The 19,073-nt window shown below is 44.5% G+C and overlaps 1 protein-coding gene across 3 annotated transcripts in view; it reads left to right on the forward strand.

Annotated features, from left to right (window-relative positions):
- KDM6A (lysine demethylase 6A) overlaps positions 1-19,073 on the forward strand; it is a 146,338-nt gene that overhangs the window by 44,139 nt on the left and 83,126 nt on the right. For all 3 annotated transcript variants that reach the window (XM_083172669.1, XM_083172671.1, XM_083172670.1), the window contains exon 4: positions 13,181-13,230. In XM_083172669.1, coding sequence (XP_083028795.1) covers positions 13,181-13,230 — 50 coding nt within the window. The remainder of the gene's footprint in view (positions 1-13,180; positions 13,231-19,073) is intronic.

Below are 19,073 nucleotides of genomic sequence, written 5' to 3' on the forward strand. Positions count from 1 at the left end.
TGAGCTATATAACAAACAAGTAAATAAAAATAAATAAAATAGAAGCAGACTACCTCTTCCAAAGCCTCTACTGCCTGCCTTGAACAAGAGCAGACATCTTCAGTTTGCAAAGGAGCACAGGGATTGGACAGTAGATGACTGGAAAAGGGTCATGTGATCCGGTGAATCACGTTTTCAATTACACCATACAGACGGCAGGGTCCGAATATGGAGAAAACAGCACGAAAGCATGGACCCCAACTGCATTGCCACAACACTTCATGCTGGTGGAGGCAATATTATGTTTGGGGATGTATTCTTGGCATTGTATGGGTCCTTTGATTCCTGTGGAACAACGTCTGAATGGCCAAGGGTATTTCAGTGTTGTCGCAGATCGAGTACATCCTGTTGTGTTAATGGTGTACCTTTCCGGGGATGAATACTTACAACAGGACAATGCTCCTGGTCATAAAGCTTTCATTGTCCACAGATGGTTTGAAGAGCATGACAGAGACTTTACCTTGCTTAGTTGGCCTGCACAATCACCAGATCTCAATCCAATTGAGAATCTGTGGGATGATATCGAATGGGCCATCACGCAGCTGGATCCAGTACCATCAAATCTTAAGGAATTGGAAAGTGCAGTTCATCGGATATGGTCTCATCCTACCAACATCTGAGTACATGCCAAGAAGAATCCATGCAGTATTATGGGCAAAAGGTTGTATTGAGGGGGTGGTCATAATAATTTGGCCACTCAGAATGTATGTATATATGTATATATAACCACGGATATCCTTAAAACCTAGACTTTTAGGGTGCTTTAAAAAGTGAGTTTGGGAACTCCTGGATTAAAGAATAAACTACAAATGTTGTAAGTCGGCACAATTGTAACTTCTTCTGATCAGGGAGAACTTACTGAGATATCTGGACTGACCAGGGTGCCAAAAATCTAGGAAGGGACGAACTAAAGGCCTCCATACATTAGGACAAGTTAACCCAGTTTGCTTTTGAGAGTCCCCTACAGCTACGATTTGGCTCTTGATGTGCCTTTTTTACATGCAATAAAACATGCGATTTATTGCATGTACTATCCCCCGGGTAGCTGCCATATGGGGCGGGGTCCAGGAGGCCTGTAGCGGTATTTGCTGGGCGGCAGGGTGGGAAGCGCTGCTAAAATTAAAAAAAAAATGTTTTTAATAGACTGGCCAGACGCTGATTAGCTGAATTCTCTCAGCCAATCAGTGTCCAGCCAGTCTTTTCTGAATATTTTTTAAAATTCAGCACCACGAGTTTGTTTATTGGAGGACAAAGTACAATTTTAAGACATTCAATCATTTGTCACTTGTGTGAATAATGAAAAGTTTGAATTGGTAAAGGTCAGCTTTCTCCACCCACAAGGACCATCCCCATCATACAAATACCCAGGGAAACCTGACATTCTTCTAGTTCATCTTTGTGATATACTAACAGTAGACTCAATGGGGGGAATTCAAATGTTGGTCTGTTCTTTTTTTCATGCCCATTCTCCCTTTTTTTCACAACTTTTATATGTCATGATATTAGTTTGCTATTCAATTCTTCCCCGTCTTTTAAAAGTTGACAGTTTTTTTAAACATCTTTTACTTCAGTCAATTTCAATGGGCTTCGTATTCAAACGCTTTTTAATAATTGTCTAAAATTGGTTAATTTCTTGTCATTTTATTCACCTGTGTGTCGGGTGGTGATAAAAGTGTTATTTAAAAAAAAAAATGAATAGCTTTAGTGAAATTTCCTTTTTTTATAAGGCGTTAAGGATAAACGGAAGTTATGTTATACCCCTTTCACATTGCAGCTGTAACACGGTATATTGCCGTTTTTTTAGTGCTTTAAAACGGTTCCAGCTGCAATGTGAAAGCTACATTGTCAATTTACCGGTTACAGAAAACCGGTATTTTGACACGTGTTAAAAGCAGGATCCTACATGTTTCTGAGCCGTTTTCCCTGCAGTCTGAACAGCTCAGAAACGGTATTTGCTACAAATGATAACCACACTTGATCCCCCGCCCACAAGCACCAAAAAAACATTTAAAATGACATTGTATGGCTTTCTATGGGTGAAACGGGTTGAATCTGAAAGGTACAAAACGGTATTTGAACTGCAATATACCTTTACATCATGCAATATGAAAGGGGTTTAACTGGCTTTTGACCAGTTTTAAGAGACGTTTAGAAAAACGGGTCGAAAGCAGGTTTTTGCAATGTGAAAGGGGTATTAGTTGGGTGCCCACTATAGTTAGTACACTCATACCCCCACTGTCCATGTCGGCGTGGAGTTGATTTTATATAGTGTGGCGAGTTCAGCGAGCCACCGAGCCCGAAGCGTGTCGAGGGGACTCAGGAAAACTAAGCAAATAGATTAGTGGACTCCCAACTAACATATAAGTACTGATAAACTTTAAAAATAATAAAATGCACTAGAGCAGGGGTTCTCAAACTCTGTCCCCAGGACCCCACACAGCTCACATTTTCCAGGTCACCTGGCAGGTGCACTCATTACTCATTGACATTTTAAAAGATCCACAGATGGAGCTAATTATCTTACTTGTGATTCTGTGAGGAGACCTGAAAAACATGCACTGTGTGGGGTCCTGAGGACCGAGTTTAAGGACCTGTGTAGAGTATAGACACACATCCCCCCATAGAGTATAGGCACACCTCCCACATAGAGTGTAAGCACACCGGCAAAACGCGTACGGGTCATTGGGTCGACCACTGAAGTTCAACGGGGCTTAGGTCGACACTTGGAAAAGGTCATTATGGTTAAGGTTGTCAGGGTTCAAAAGGTCGACACATGCATTAGGTCAACAATAGGAAGGTTGACCGTCAAAAGGTTGACCTTTTGACCTTTTCTGTCCCTAATGTTGACATACACTAGTCGTGATGGACACTGAAAAAGTGTCCTGCGTGTGCTCGCCACGCTTCTGGCTCTGTTCCTCGCTGCACTCAGCACACTATTATATTCTCCCTCCATGCCCTAATGGATGTTAGGGCATGAAATACCGCCTGTCAGCACAAGTCAGCTCAGAAAAAACGTGAAAAACCCATGTCGACACTTTAACTATTGACCTTCCCAATGTCGAACTAATGCTTGTCGACCTTCTCCATGTTGACCTAAGCCCTGTTGACCTTCAGCGGTTGACCCAATGCATGTCAAACTTTTAATAGTGTCGACCTAATGACTGTATACAGGCAACCCCCCCCAACTCATTCACACACAAGTCTCCCAAGTGTGTCTGTGTGAGACAGACGGATCACCCTGGTGGGTCAGCGGCTCCTCTTTTTTTCCCGTGGGCGGTAGGCTCCGGCTCTATGCACAGCGCATTGGCTCATATTCTTTCATGTTGGCGGCAGGCTCCGGCTTCCTGCAGAGTGCAGCAGCTCATCTTCTCTCCTGTGGGCAGAGGGCTCCATGCACAGCACAGCAGCTCGTCGTGTCTCCTGTGGGTGTCAGGCTCCGGCTCCATGCACAGCGCAGCGGCTCGTCTTCTCTCGAGTGGGCGGTATGCTGCAGCACACATCCTCTGCTCTTAGTCTTCCCCTGCAGCTCCCTGAATGTCGCATCTGCCTGCTCGCACATCTGCTTTTCAGAATCTGGTGTGGTATAGGGTTCCGACAGTCGGGATCCTGACAGTCATTAGCCCGACTGGCCGGACTCAGACAGCATGGCGAACGCAACAAAGCCCCTTGCAGGCTCGCTGTGCTCCCCACCTATTCTATTCTCCCTCTATGGGGGTCGTGGTCCCCCTCGGGGGAGAATAGCCAGTGGCCGTGGAAACCAGTCTGTCAGTGTTTTAACAGTCGGGATCCCAACGTCTGGTAAATGACTGTCGGGATTCCGTCTGGCACCCTTCAGAATCACAGTACAGGACACATCAGGGCAGTGCAAATTAAATGGCGTCTGCTTAACGTGGTGAGGGGCACTCTTTTATAATGGAGACAAACTTGTATGACTGGGCAGAGGGCAGGGTAAAAACAGGTGGAACAAAATAGGTAATAAAAAAAAGAATAAAATGGCATGCAAATAAAATATATGCAATCCGTGATCTAAAAAAAAAGGGATAAAATGGGTGTGAGATTAAAAGAGGGGAATAAATGGGCGTGATAAATAAAACCACTACAGCAGATTAGACGTCTAAAGAAAAAACATTTGAATAGCAAAGCCGACCATTACTTCAAAAGACGTTATATGCCTGAATTTGAAAGGCGTGATAAATTTGACGCTCAAAAGTAAACATTTGAATATCCCTCAATGATTACAACAGGATGTGTGTACACCATTTCAGAAAGAGAAACTCTGTCTGCAACTACAAATCTAAACTTATGGAAAGCGTGAACAAAGCCTGGTCTTATATATTTATATTAAGGTTATATTTCTGTTTTTCAAAACTTTATAACAGTGTCTGCAAGTGAGAATTTTGTATAATTTAGCTGCCTGCTTGTCAGTAAATATTGTTATTTCATTATCCCATAATCCCAAAGTGAAATTTGGTACATGTTTAAATGAAATATGGGAGAACTCAAAAAAGTTTTTTAAAGTACTACCTTACTAAATTAAAATTGAAGTGAAAAGATCTAGTCATAAGTTTTCATATTACACTAGTTACAGGCAAACGAAAGGTCCCCCACGGCAGTAAATTTGCTTATTTTGTTTATTTTTAAATGGCTCCACCTCCAAAAATATCCAACCTATGATGTTGAAATTTGGTGTGAATTAGTTTCTTGTCAGACCTAAGAAGCAAAGCAAATTTAATTGAAATATGTTACGGTCATGAAAATGGCTTTGATTTGATGTGGAATGGGTCATTTCTTTTGGATCCTGTGTTTGTTGATATGTATATTCTCTATCTAGATAGATTTACCTATCTATAGATAGATAGTATATGCAGCAAATACTGTGCGTTCAGCTGAGCTATTTAAATGTAGCTCTGGCATTTCCGCTTGCACCACCCCAGGGGTGGAAAGTGATCAAACGGGACTTTTATTTTAATCGCATATCAGCTAAACCAAATTCTAAAATGGCGTTCAGTGTGAAAATAAGATCAATTGCATATAGCCTCGCAATCTCCTGTGGCTTTCGATAGGAGATGTGGGTGCAATATGACAATTGACTACGGCCCATGGAGAGAATTATTTGTCTATATAGATTTAAAGCTGCAGAGATATGTGCAATTGATATTTGCGTTGTGCTATAATACTGCTCATTAAGGGCGGCTTAGCCGCACATGGTGACTAAACCCGATCAAAGTAATGGACATGCCTCAAAGTCCCCTTTAAATGCTTTGCAGCGCCGGGAGGGAGGTCCAAGGGGCTATACTAATAAGCATGCCACTAAGTTGGAGAATGCGGTACTCGTGGGTGTTAAGTTGCAAGTACAGGCATTTTCTCCCTTAAGTTTTTGCTGGCGGTTCATGCTGCTTTCTTCAATTCGTATGCCTATGTCCGTACATGTCGCGACGAAACTGAACCTGGCTACCGCTCTATATTTTAAACCAGTGTTACACAGTGGGCCTGGTATTTGGTTGGTTGTCACCCTCCTTTGAGCGTTCCTCTTAGTCTAGCTGCCCCGGTACCCTACTGGGTGCCCCCAACACCCAAAAAACTTGTAATGGTACAAAGGAGGTTGCAGGGACCACAGGTGCTTACTAAGTTCACAAAAATGTAAATTTATTAAACTTTGTCCAATATGGACTAAAGACACAATTAATATTGATCACAATATCAATACAAGATAAAATAACAGACAAATAAATAGTTCCAGGGATTCCTCCTTACCCTAGCCTAGTAGTGGAGCCACAGGTGTAAAGTGCAGAGTGCCTCCGGATGCACCCTGCTGGGCTCCAGATGTAAGGCTGGGAAGGTGTCCTGGGTAGAAGCTGCAGTATAAGCCAACGTGCTTTGAAAGCTCTTCCTCAAGACTGTCTAGGTCTAGTGGGCGTGGTAGGCTAAAAAACACTGAGGGCCAGCGATGATGTGAGAGCGCGCATGCTCTCTCATCGCTGCCCTGTACACACTACTTTCAGCTCAATCACCCAGTGTGCATGGATCTTTAATGAAGATGAAGTAAGATATCTAGAAACTCATAAATATGTAAAAGGTTCTATATCATGATTGTATTATTTTCTTAATTATCAATTGTATGCTATGGAGCACAATGCTTTATTCACTGCTATAAGCCATATTAGATTAGGGTGTATATCATTTGGTCTACAACAACTAGTTCGACAAGCATTGAGTCGACTGGATTTTTCACTGTTTTCTTTTAAACCGAATCCCCTCACATTGCTCACTTCGGGCACGGTGCCTCGCTACGCTCGGCATACTAAAGAGAGAAAAAGAGCAGATTAGATGATGGCTCCTAACGGCTGTCAAATTCTATTGGGGGTAATAAAATCATTTTTTGGGAACTTAACATAGCAGTTCAATTGGTAACTTCATCTAAACTAGGTTTAAGATGCTGTTTTGTGTCCTAGCATGGTGCACTACCAGCACTAAGCAAAGCATGCTGATTTGTATCAATTCATTGTTTGGTCTTTTGGGAGCCCTTTCCTTGCCTAGTCCAGTATTTTAGACCAGGTAACTTTTTTTTATGTAGCTAAACCTAGTAATTTTGGTTGCGAAAAGCTAAACCCATTGAATATTATCCTGTACGTTTAGATGGGTGATCGAGCATTCAAACAGATTGCATTCCCCTTATGTTTCTATGAATGGTGTTGTCTAGGCATAGAGTGAAACAATGTAAGTAGTACTAGAACTCCAGAAAGTAAAAAGGCAGAATGGAAAGTGCTTTAATAGAACTGCCATGCTTGTCATAGACCTATGATCACTTCCTGCTGGGTTTATTCTGGCAGCGACTTGTACGATTTTTATTTCCTGTGAAATAAGACTCATCTAAAACTCCAAATCTAAGTAGCAAATATAGACTAATGGGGCCTACACACAAAGCGATTTCATGGAAGCAATCTAAATTTCACCTTCGTCCAACAGGGGACACTGCAGTCTGGTAGACTAGTGGGGATAGAGCTGGTGTACTGAGGAGTCGGCACTTCTAAAGTTTTACAGTGGCTGGCTCCTCCCCCCTCTATCCCCACCCAGACCTCAGTCTTAGAAAAAGTGCCTGAGAAGTCGGTCTCTTGGGCAATAGTTCCTGAGGGAGCTTGGATTTTTTTATTTTTTTTATTTTTTACTTTTATATTTGCTAGTTTTACACTATAGTGACCAGGCAGACCTACAGGAGGGTCTGCCTGCACCGTGGATGCCTGGAGGGGGCTGTTCGTCACCGCTTGCGGTGCACCTCCAGCACCCCAGCCACAGGAGCTTGCTCCGGGGACCTGCCGCAGCTCATCACCCGCAGTCCAGGTCTGCATGAGTAACATGCCGGGGCGCGCAGCTAGGCTGCTGGAGGAGCATTGGCAGAGCTGGTTACTGCCAGTCCCTGCGCATGGCCGATTTTTATTGAATCGCTGGCATTAACCTGCAGTGGAGGGGGTGTGGCCTATTTTGAGTCCTTCCCGCGGACGCTGAGGCGCGGCGCCACACGGGTGGAGCCAGCCTCCTTCCTCTCCCTGCTGAAGCGCCATTTTAGACACACGCAGCTCCTCCATCCAAGAGTTCAGGCCTGGATTTCCAGCTCCCTGCACTTTCCCTATACCGCACCACCCGACGCTACAGGGCTCTGTGAGTTGTTGCAGGGGTATTTTGGGACTAAACTTAAAATTTGAGGATTATTGGCAGTGGCTTCTCTTCCCCTGTTCCCACCCAGGCCCCGCTACCCTGTTGGCCCTGTGTGGAGTGCCTATTGTTGTCTGCGTGTGTGGGTGTGTGGCGCTGCTTTTGATAACATTATGGCAGGAAAGGCTGCACCTGGCCTTTTGGCCTTCACACAATTTGGCTTCACAAAAATTAATTTCTAATTGGCAGGAGGGCGCTCTCGTCCAGCGGTCAATTTTGAGGTACAGGTGGTCACTGTGCGGTATTGCCACAACATCCTAGATGAGTGAAGCAGCTGCCGACATCTCTAAACTGGGAGCGAGGGCCTCCGCTTACGCTGTCTTGGCCAGGCGCACGGTATGTTTGCGTTCCTGGCAAGCGGAAGCTGAGATCAAGAAGGCAGTGGAACGCCTTCCCTATACTGGGGACTTGTTGTTTGGCGCAGAATTGGATAAACTTATCTCCCAGGCCACGTGGGGTAAGTCCACCTTCTTACCATCTTCTGCCCCAGTCCCAAAGAGACAGTTTCAAAGTGCTTCCTTTTGTTCCTTTCGTGGGTCCTTTTCCTATAGGGGAAGATCCAGAGGAGCATTCTCCTCCTTCCGTGGTCGTAGAGGCAGAGGTGGTAGAGCTGCCGCAGCAGCCCAACCCATTGCCAGAAAACAGGACGCCAAGCCCACTGAAAAGATGGTGGCATGACTGTCTTCCGGCTCACTTGGGGGACCCCAAAGGATTCATGGGTTCTACAAATTATCAGAAGGGGTTACCAACTGGAGTTTTCTCATTCTCCTCCAGAAAGTTTTTTTTTTTTTACAACCGGATTCCACCAAAACAAGAATCCAGTGCAGCTCTGTGCGCGGCCATTCAAAAACTCTGAGGCGGGCGTCATTCTACCAGTTCCGGTGGGACAGAGAGGCCAGGGGTATTACTCCAGCCTTTTTGTTGTACCGAAACCAGATGGTACAGTCCGGCCCATTTTGAATTTGAAATATTTAAACGAGTACGTGGTTTACAACAAATTCAAAGTGGAGTCCATTCGGACAGTGATTGCAGGCTTGGAAACAAACGAGTTTCTCCTGTCTTTGGACATAAAAGACGCCTACCTGCATGTTTCTATTTGGCAGTCCCACCAAAGGTTTCTCCGGTTTGCGGTAAGACACCAACACTTTCAATTCAGGGCCCTTCCCTTTGGCCTGTCCTCAGCGCCAAGATTATTTACCAAAATCATGGCCTGCATGGTGTCTACTCTCCGCCTCCAGGGGGTCGTCATAGTACCTTACTTGCTCCTGAAAGCCCCATCCAGAGAAAAGTTGCAGCAGGATGCTCTCCTGACTTGCCAGTTCCTTCTAAAGATGGGGTGGATTATCAACTTCCCAAAATTCCAGCTTCTCCCATCTCAAAGACTGGTCTTCCTTGGGCTGGTCTTCGACACGAGGCTGGAAAGGATTTTCTTGCCTCTGGACAAGGTGGTGACCTTGCAGGGGGTTGTGAGACAAGCTCTGCAGCCTCCAAGGGTCTCCGCTCACCTGTGCACTCGTCTTCTAGGCCTCATGGTTGCTGCCTTCGAGGCGATTCGTTTCGGGCGTTTCCATACACGCTCTTTTCAGTGGTGTCTCCTCGGACAGTGGTTGGAGTCACACCACACCATACATAGGAAGATTGTCCTATCCAGAGGGGCTCGCCAGTCCCTTCAGTGGTGGCTGTGCACACAAAACCTCCTTCAGGGGAGGAGCTTCAGAGTGCGTGCATGGACGATTTTGACGACAGACGCCAGCCTCGGGGCTGGGGAGCAGTGACGGAAGGTCAGGTATTTCTAGGTTTGTGGTCCCACAGGAAACTCATCTCCCAAGCAATATACTGGAGTTAAGGGCGGTTCGGCTTGCTCTACTGCAAGCACACTACTTTTTAGTAGTAAAGGCTGTGCGTGTCCAATCGGACAATGCCACAGCCATTTCCTACATCAATCGCCAAGGGGGCACCAGATGCCGATCAGCGATGAGGGAAGTCCATCCTCTTCTGGATTGGGTCGGAGGCTCATTCGGAAGATTTTTCTGCCATCTTTATTCCAGGGGTGGACAATTGGGAGGCCGACTTTTTAAGTCGACAGGACTTCCACCCCGGGGAATGGGCTCTCCATCCGGAGGTCTTCCCATTACTGGTCCGCAGATGGGGAAAGCCTCAAATAGACTTAATGGCGTCCAGGCTGAACAATCAGGTACCCCTGTATTGCTCCAGGAATGCGGTGGACTCCCTATCAATTCGGTGGGACTTTTCACTGGCCTACCTGTTCCCTCCATTCCTTCTCATTCCGAAGGTCCTCAAACAGGTAAAAAGAGGGTCCGGTTCTGTGATCCGGATTGGCCGAGGAGAGCCTGGTTTTCGGATATCCGCATTCTCCTGGCAGCTGCTCCCTTCTGACTTCCACTCCATCCATATCTTCTTCTACAAGGTCCGTTCGCTTACCCCAACTTGCCTCGTCTGCGTTTGACGGCCTGGCTGTTGAGGCCGACCTCCTCAAGCGCAGGGGGATCCCACCTGCAGGGATCCCCACTATGAGGAGTGCTCGAAAAATTGTCACATCAAAACATTATCACCACATCTGGCGTGCTTATGTCAAGTGGTGTGAATCAAGGAAATGTCCAAAGGCGGTTTTCAGTCTTCCCTGTTTGTTGTAGTTTCTGCAGGTAGACCTTGCAGCTGGTCTCCGATTGGGATCCCTTAAAGTGCAAGTTTCTGCACTTTCCGTCTTCTTCCACAGAAGGCTTGCTTTGATCCCGGAGGTTCAGTCGTTCCTAAAAGGAGTTTTGCGCCTTCAGCCTCCTTTTGTCCCTCTTGCGGAGCCTTGGGTCCTGTTATTGGTGCTCCATTTTCACCAGTTGGATGTGTTTGAACCGCTGCAGTCAGTGGACCTGAAGTTCCTAACCTGGAAGACTACCATGCTTTTGGCCCTGGCCTCTGCACGCAGGGTCTCAGAACTAATTATGCCACTGTATAAAGCATTGGTGAGACCTCACCTAGAGTACGGAGTACAGTTCTGGGCCCCACACTATAAAAAGGACATCATAGAATTAGAAAAAGTCCAAAGGCGAGCAACAAAGCTTATTAGGGGAATGGAGAATTTAAGCTACGGGGAGAGATTAAGCAATTTGGGACTATTTACATTAGAAAAGAGACGTTTAAGGGGGGACATGCTCAACATGTACAAGTATATCAAGGGCCAATATAAGGAACTGTCACACACCCTATTTTCTACAAGAAAGGAATCTAGGACGCGAGGGCATGAGTATAGATTAGAAGAAAAAAGATTTCATTCAGCTAGTAGAAAGAATTTCTTTACGGTCAGAACAGTCAAACTCTGGAACTCTCTTCCCAGAGAGGTGGTAACGGCTGGCTCATTAAATGCGTTCAAGGCAAAGTTGGACAAACATTTACTGGAGAAAAACATCCATGGGTACGAATAAGAAATATAATTTGTCTGTAAAATACCAGAACCTACCAAATCAGCAATGGATATCTATACCAGGTTGAACTAGATGGACGCAAGTCTTTTTTCAGCCTTACCTACTATGTAACTATGTAACTAGGAGCTCTGTCCTGTTACCCCCCTTTTCTGGTATTTCATGCGGATAGGGCGGAGCTAAGGACGAAAAAAATATATATATTTTCTTCCTAAGGTGGTTACCAAAACTAATGTCAACCAACCGATTGTGGTACCGGCTTTCACAGAAGGGTCCAGTTCTTTGGATGTGGTTCGAGCCTTACGGATTTGTTTCCAGGACTGAGTCTATTTGGAAATCAGACTACCTGTTAGTGCTGTACGGAGCCGAGAAAAGAGGTTGGCCAGCGTCAAAACAGTCCTTGGCGGGTTGGCTCTGTTTCACTATTTGTGAGGCATATTCTCATGCTCAGAGGCGTCCCCCTCTCTGGGATTTTGGCTCATTCCACAAGATCAGTTAGTACCTCTGGAGTAGTATGCTGGATAAATTTAGTAATATCACCGGGCAGGGCCAGTGTTCTCACTGTAGAACACTGACCCTGACAGATCATGCTGAGTGATCCTGCTGCGTAATCTAGCATTGCTCAGAACGCTCAGCAAATCTCTCCATGTTTAGGCCCTTTTACTTTGTATTGTCACAACCATATTTTTCTTCCTTTGCTTTGAGAATATACCAAAAAGTTATTTAATCTGTTCGCCATCTTTGGCTATTGTTTGTTTAAAATAATGTTTTTGTTTCATATACACCTTGCAGTCATAGTTTATGGCAAATGGGGATTCACCCTATTCAATTAAAGTGCAGTTTTCTGGCCTAGGTCAAATCTTCGTCTGTGTTGAAAAACACGTGGATCGCAAATTAGCTGCCTATCCACATATTTTTGTTACTTTTTGGTGCAAAATTTGCAGTCATTTTTTGCACCCCCCCCCCCCCCCCCCCAAAAAAAGGGGGGGGGGATGGATGTAAAATTACACAAATATGGGTACAAATGGTTGAAGTAGTCCACTTTTTTCCCCATACGTGTAAAAAACTGGACTGATTCAATCTGCAAGCCATTTGCACCCATTTTTTGTGTAATTTTACATCCATGCTGTTTAACCTTTTTTTTTTTTTTTTGCCTCATTCATTTACAGCAGTGGTTCTCAAACTGTGGGTCCTGACCCCAAAGTGGGTCCCGACATTCTCAGCATGGGGTCGCGACTCCATTTTGCTAACCATCAGGCCAATGACTATTCTAATGTCAGTAATTAAAGGAGTCTGAAATATCTGTTCAATTGTCGGTTACTTTAGGCTCCTCCCATCATTTTGGGCCTCCACAATGCTGCCATGTACGTGCTGACTACACATGTGATGTGACCTTCTGCAGTAACTTGCTGGGGTCCTGTACTTATTGTCTGATGGGGTACCAGAGCAAAACCGTTTGAGGACCCCTGATTTACAGTGTCATTAATTTTCCAAGTGAGGAAAAGGGTGGTAGCTTGTGTTTTTTTACTCCCGAGGCAATTCAATTACAACCCTTTATGCTCAGGTTCCAGGAGAAGTACCCAAAGCTATGGGCTAATTCGGTTGAGGACACTGAACCTACTGAGTGCCAAGTGAATGTCAAAATAGGTGTTAAAATAATCAAGCTAACCTTTTTATTTGTCATAATAACCTGTAATGTTTACCTTATTATAGGAAATATAATCTTTTTTTACATGTCTTATTTAAATTTATATAACAAATGTAAGTGCTGGCAATTTTAGCGTATATGTTGCACATCTCAGATTCTGGCACTCAAAGGGTTAACCGATTCAGGCTCGAACAGAAATCTGGTTGTCTGTGGGTTGAAACTGATTATCCCCCAATAAAGTTTTTTAGTTAACGTAATTAATTGAATACTGTAATATAAATTGTTTTGTTTGTATTAAGTCTGGTCAAACATGCTAATTTCATGGTTTTCCTTTTTGTTCTCCCAGCATTATCTGCATACCAGAGGTACTACAGTTTACAATCGGACTACTGGAAGGTCAGTAGGACTTTAAGATATATGTTCATTTATTGCTGTCTGAAAGCATGGTTGCAGGTTAACCCAATGCTTTATTAATCTACCAAAATGAATGTGACATGAGTCTTTAAATATAAGCAAGGTGATCTGTCTAATCACCAGCCTCAAGCACAGCCAAATATTCGAGCTTGCATTATAAAGAGTGTGCACTGAATCAGGGAGATCGGTATGAAATCCCGGCAGTCGGAATCCCAACACCGAAATCCCCACAAGGGGGTACGTGGATTGCCCCCCTTGCAGACGTGCCACTCAGCGGGCTCGGTGCCACGCTACACTTGGCACACTGTTATTATCCCTCTATGGGTGTTGTGGACACCCACAGAGGGCCAAAGTGCTGGGATTTTTGACTGCAGGGATACTAGTGGGCGTGCAATAGGTGAATATCTTTTGGGTGTCCCACTACTTTTGGGCTCCCAGTAAACCATTCAACACCCCCCCCCCCCCCTCCCCCCCCCACCTCACACACACTACTATAAGGGTTTACAGAGCAGGGACATGACTGATGGTGTAATTTCAGACTAAAGGAGAGATGTATTAAATCTGGCCATTCATCTACAGATCAAGGGAGGTATTCAATACCGGGCCGCGACTGTCGGTACGTTATGACAGCCATGACCCTGGCCCGTTTTTTTTTGTTTTGCTCGACTGCAAATTGCCAGGCGGGATTCAATGTCCTGCCTGCTGATCGGCGAAAAGGGGTCGTAAACGGCCAAGGATTGTCAAGATTGTGACAATTCACAGCCATTCTTGGCAAACCGGGCCTGGTCTGTCTATCTACCTCTTCAATGCTGTCGGAAAGAGCATTTAATAGGCGGCGGCTGTCGCTATTTACCCTGTCAGAAATAGAGGTGGAGATTGAATACCCCCTTATTGTCCAATCTGGCTGGTTGTATAAAAAACCTGGTAATAGATGAGAGTAAATTGTTGGCCATTTGCTTCAGAATTCTAAAAACTGACAAACTGTCATTTAGATATAACCATGTTATTATTCCAGCCGGCCAGATCTGACAATAAATCTGTGTATGTATAGCCAGTTTAAGATTTGAAAAGTGATAAAATAGACAGTGATAAACCAGCAACCAATTGGCTCCTAACTGTCATTTGTCACCTGGAGCTGATTGGCTGGTGGGTTATCACTCTCCATTTTATCACTTTTCAAGCTTAGTACAACTAGCCCATAAGCAGCCCATACACGTCCCGATGTGATCCCTGCTATCCCTTCAATAGCAGGGATCACATTGCATTTCCTGTGCAGCACACACTTTTTGTACTGTGCGATAAGGTGCCGCGGGAGCGCGCACCTCAAAGCACAGAACGCACAGCCCGGCATCGCAGTGTGTATGGGCTGCTTAAGGCTGGTATTCAATTGATTGTGGGCAATGTGAAGTGTTCTAGATGTGATATATTATTTAAAGGTTGCGTAAATGTCCTAGTTGTAGCTGTAGTCTGAAATAATTTAAAATATTTAGGGAGAAAAAACCACAGAGTATATTAGATTTTGGCATGTCATCAAAATTGCAAACACTTTCTCTAAATGTTTGTTTTTATATCATTCGCTGCTGCCAGTTAGCGAGTAAATACATTGGTTTGTGTAAATGGTCCATTCATCAGAAAACGGGTTAAAGTAATCATTTTAATTATATGCTTTAATAAGTTTAACTAGCAGTGTTTGTATATGTACCTAATACCCCTGGAATTTACTGAATTAGAGTTGAATTCCATTTGATTTTCCATTGTTAGCTACAGAGAGAACACTTCAAATTCTGATTTTCATTATTATGTTTTGTAATCTATGTAAAGTAGCGGAACATAGTCACAGGAGATTCTGCTGAAAAGACATGATTACTGGTGTTGATTTTTAGCATGAGGAACGTGCCAAGTGTTTGAGTCCTCTTTTGTTCTCTACCACAGTGAAATCTGTCACAATTGATGAATTAGATGGTCGACTTTGGTTGGATGTAATTTTTGGAGTTTAGATTGCTCTGTATTTTTGTTTATTAAAGAATTGGCTGTTTGCAAATTTCTCATTTGATTTGTAGTTGCACATTTTTTTTTCTTAATTGTTAAGGTGTATTATACGATCACTTGAATCACTTTCCGTTTGTGGTGAATGAGTCTGTCTCCCATTGGTTGCATGTGCCTGGCCTCCTTAACCCCTTCCCGACATTTGACGTATATATACGTCATGGCCGGGATGTACTTCCCGACACATGACATATATATACGTCATGACTTTAAACTGTCCCCACGTCTATAGACGCGGAGACAGTTTAAACATGTCTGCTGTCCCTGACAGCAGACATGTCCCAGCATGTCCAGGGGGGGCGGCGATGCCTCCCCCCCGTTGGCGATCGCTGTGATTGGCTGTTCAATGTGAACAGCCAATCGCAGCGTTTTCCTGTGTTACCGGCGAATATGACGCTCGGTAACACAGGTGTCAATCACCGCTGGGTGTGAGGGGGCATGAGGGGGTCACCGGTGATGACCACACCTCACCCCACCTGCCCCCAAGGCTGTGATTGGTCCGTCGGTCCGACGGACCAATCACAGCCATAGCGCGTTATTTAAACGAACGGTAACTGCGCTGCAGACGCCATTCCGGTCTGGAATTGCGTGCAGAGCGGTCACCGGCCAATCTGTCGTGATATTACATACCTGATCCTTGCCTGATCCTTGCCTGATCCTTGACTGATCCTTGACTGATCCTTGCCTGATCCTTGCCTGATACTTACCTGATCGTCAGAGATAGTCAGAGATAGTCAGAGATAGTGACAGAGAGTGATAGAGAGTGCTATATTTTGTGTCTGCTGCACCCCCTTTTGTGCTGATCAGTATATCTGTGCTGATCAGCAACTTTTTGGGGGTGCAGGGGTTATTTTTTTTATATATATACCTGTCAGTTGCACCAAAGCTTGTGCTGCCTGTGCAACTGACTGCTGCCCCCCCTTTTGTGCTGATCAGTATAAATTAACTGATCAGCATTTTTTTGGGGGTCCAGGGTTTTTTTTTTTATATATATACCCTGTCAGGTTGCACCCACAGTTGTGTGCCTGCTGCCCCTCACTGCTAATCAGTGTTGCATCACTGCATCACTGATCTGCAGTTTTTTTTTTTTTTTTGGAGAGTGCAGTGGGGTTTTGTTTTTACACCCACGTTGCTTTTGTGGGTGTCCTGTGGCCGCTGAGCGCTGATCAGTGACGTACATCACTGAACAGCATTTTTGGCACAGGGTTGATATAATTTTTTTTCTGCAGTTTTTTTAAATTTTTTTTTTTTTTTTGGAGAGTGCTGTGGTTTATTTTTTTTAAATTGTTTTTACACCCACGTTGCTTTTGTGGGTGTCCTGTGGCCGCTGAGCGCTGATCAGTGACGTACATCACTGAACAGCATTTTTGGCACAGGGTTCATATAATTTTTTTTTTTTTTTGGATCAAATTCCTGTTGCCTTTGAGCGCTGTTCAGTGACGGACGTTACTGACCAACATCTGTGCTCAATTTTTGGCGCAGGACCTTTTTTTTTTTTTTTTAACCCCTTCAATTTTTTTTTTTTTTTATTGGGATCAAATTCCTGTATGAAGTATTTTTTTTCTGCACTACATACACACTACACACTACATACCCCCCGTGTTGAAATAAAGTTTGTACCCCCCCTACACTATACACGTGTTGAAACATTACACTTACAGAAACACAAAAATAAAAATGGCATCCCAAATGTCATCCCAGTCATCCAGAAGAATGTATTCAGCGGAGGAGGCATATGCCATGCTTGCCTCTGACTCTGACACAGCCAGTGATGCAAGCGGGGAATTTGAAGGATTCGTCTTAAGCTCCTCTTCCTCCTCTAGTGATGAGGGACCCCCTCAAAGACGCCCCCGTAGAGCAGCTGGGACCCCCCCCCAAATGATTGATCCCGTATGGACCCCACCACCAGACAATTTTGAGCCCCAGGTTCCTGAGTTTTTGGCCAACCCAGGATTCCAATTTGATACTACAGGCCTCAAAGAAATTGACTTTTTCAAAGTATTTTTCTCTGATGATTTTATAAATTTAATGGTGGACCAAAGTAATTTATATAGCCAGCAGTTTATTGCTCAAAACCCCACGTCATCATTTGCTAGGCGGACCCCTGTAGATGCAGTAGAGATGATGACGTTTTGGGGTCTGGTGTTACATATGGGCATAGTTAAAAAGCCAGAAATTAGACAATATTGGAGTACAGATGTTCTGTACAGCACCCCACTTCATCGTATGGCCATGACCCGGACTCATTTTGAGACGATTCTTAAATTTTTGCATTACAACGATAATGCACAGTGCCCACCCAGAGATGATCCCACCTTTGACCGGCTATTCAAAGTCAGGCCGGTCATTGATCATTTCAGTGCCAAATTTGCAGAGATGTACATCCCTGAAAAATTTATTTGTATCGACGAGTCCCTTATACATTTTAAAGGAAGGGTTAAATTCCGCCAGTACCTTCCCAATAAGAGGGCAAGGTATGGCATAAAAATGTATAAGCTGTGTGAAAGCACCTCAGGGTACACCCACAGGTTTAGGGTATATGAAGGGAAGGACTCAAGAATTGAACCGCCGGAATGCCCCCCCTCCCTCGTAGGTGTTAGTGGAAAAATTGTCTGGGATTTAGTGCACCCCATTGCTGGATAAAGGTTATCACCTCTATGTGGATAACTTTTACACTAGCATCCCCCTGTTTAAGGCCCTTGGTTCAAGAGGTACAGCAGCTTGCGGTACTGTGCGTAAGAACCAAAGAGGCCTCCCAAAAACGCACGTTGCCCAATTACTGAGAAGGGGTGAAAGCAGGGGAATATGCACCGAAAATATGTTGTTGGTCAAATATAAGGACAAAAGGGATGTCCTTATACTGACAACAATTCATGGAGACAGTACCACCTCCGTCCCTGTACGAGGTACCAGTACCCACACCTCAAAACCTAATTGTATCCTAGATTACAATAAGTACATGGGCGGAGTGGATCTTTCAGATCAGGTACTGAAGCCGTACAGTCCCCTGCGGAAAACAAAAATCTGGTACAAGAAGCTGGCCGTGTATATCATCCAGATGGCACTGTATAACGCTTACATGCTATTCCGTTCTACCAGCCAGAGGGGGACATTTATGCACTTTCAAGTCATTAAGGGCCTAATATTTGGGAACCAGCAGGCAGAGGGCCCCAGTACTTCTAGTACTGGCCCCCGTATTGTACCAGGGCAGCATTTTCCTAACAAAATCCCCTCCACTGCAAAAAAGGGCAGGACACAAAAAAGGTGCAAAGTTTGCTATAAAAAGGGAATAAGAAAGGATACTATTTTCCACTGTGAAACTTGCCCCGACAAACCCGGCCTATGTATAAAGGAGTGTTTGAAAATATACCACACATCTATGGATTATTAGGTTCATAATTTCACCGTGCTTCGGGGGTCTTGCTAATGCCACATAGCACCCACCATTCATTCCACCAGAATCTGAGCTGCAAAATCCAAAAATCACTCCTTCCCTTCTGAGTCCTGCCATGCACCCAACTGGTATTTTTTGGTCACATATGAGGCATTGCCATACTCGGGAGAAATTGGGGCACAGATTTTGGGGTGCTTTTTCTCCTTCATACCTTATGAAAATGAAAAATGTTGAGCCAGAACTGCATTTTTGTGTAAAAAAAATGTAATTTTTCATTTGCACAGCCCAGTTGTATCAAAATTGGTGAAACCCCTGGGGGTTTGAAATGTACACTATACCCCTAGATGAATTCCCTGAGGGGTGTAGTTTGCAAAATGGGGTCACT

This window comes from Crinia signifera, chromosome 2 (genome assembly GCF_055691185.1).
Source record: "Crinia signifera chromosome 2, ASM5569118v1, whole genome shotgun sequence".
Classification (NCBI taxonomy): domain Eukaryota; kingdom Metazoa; phylum Chordata; class Amphibia; order Anura; family Myobatrachidae; genus Crinia; species Crinia signifera.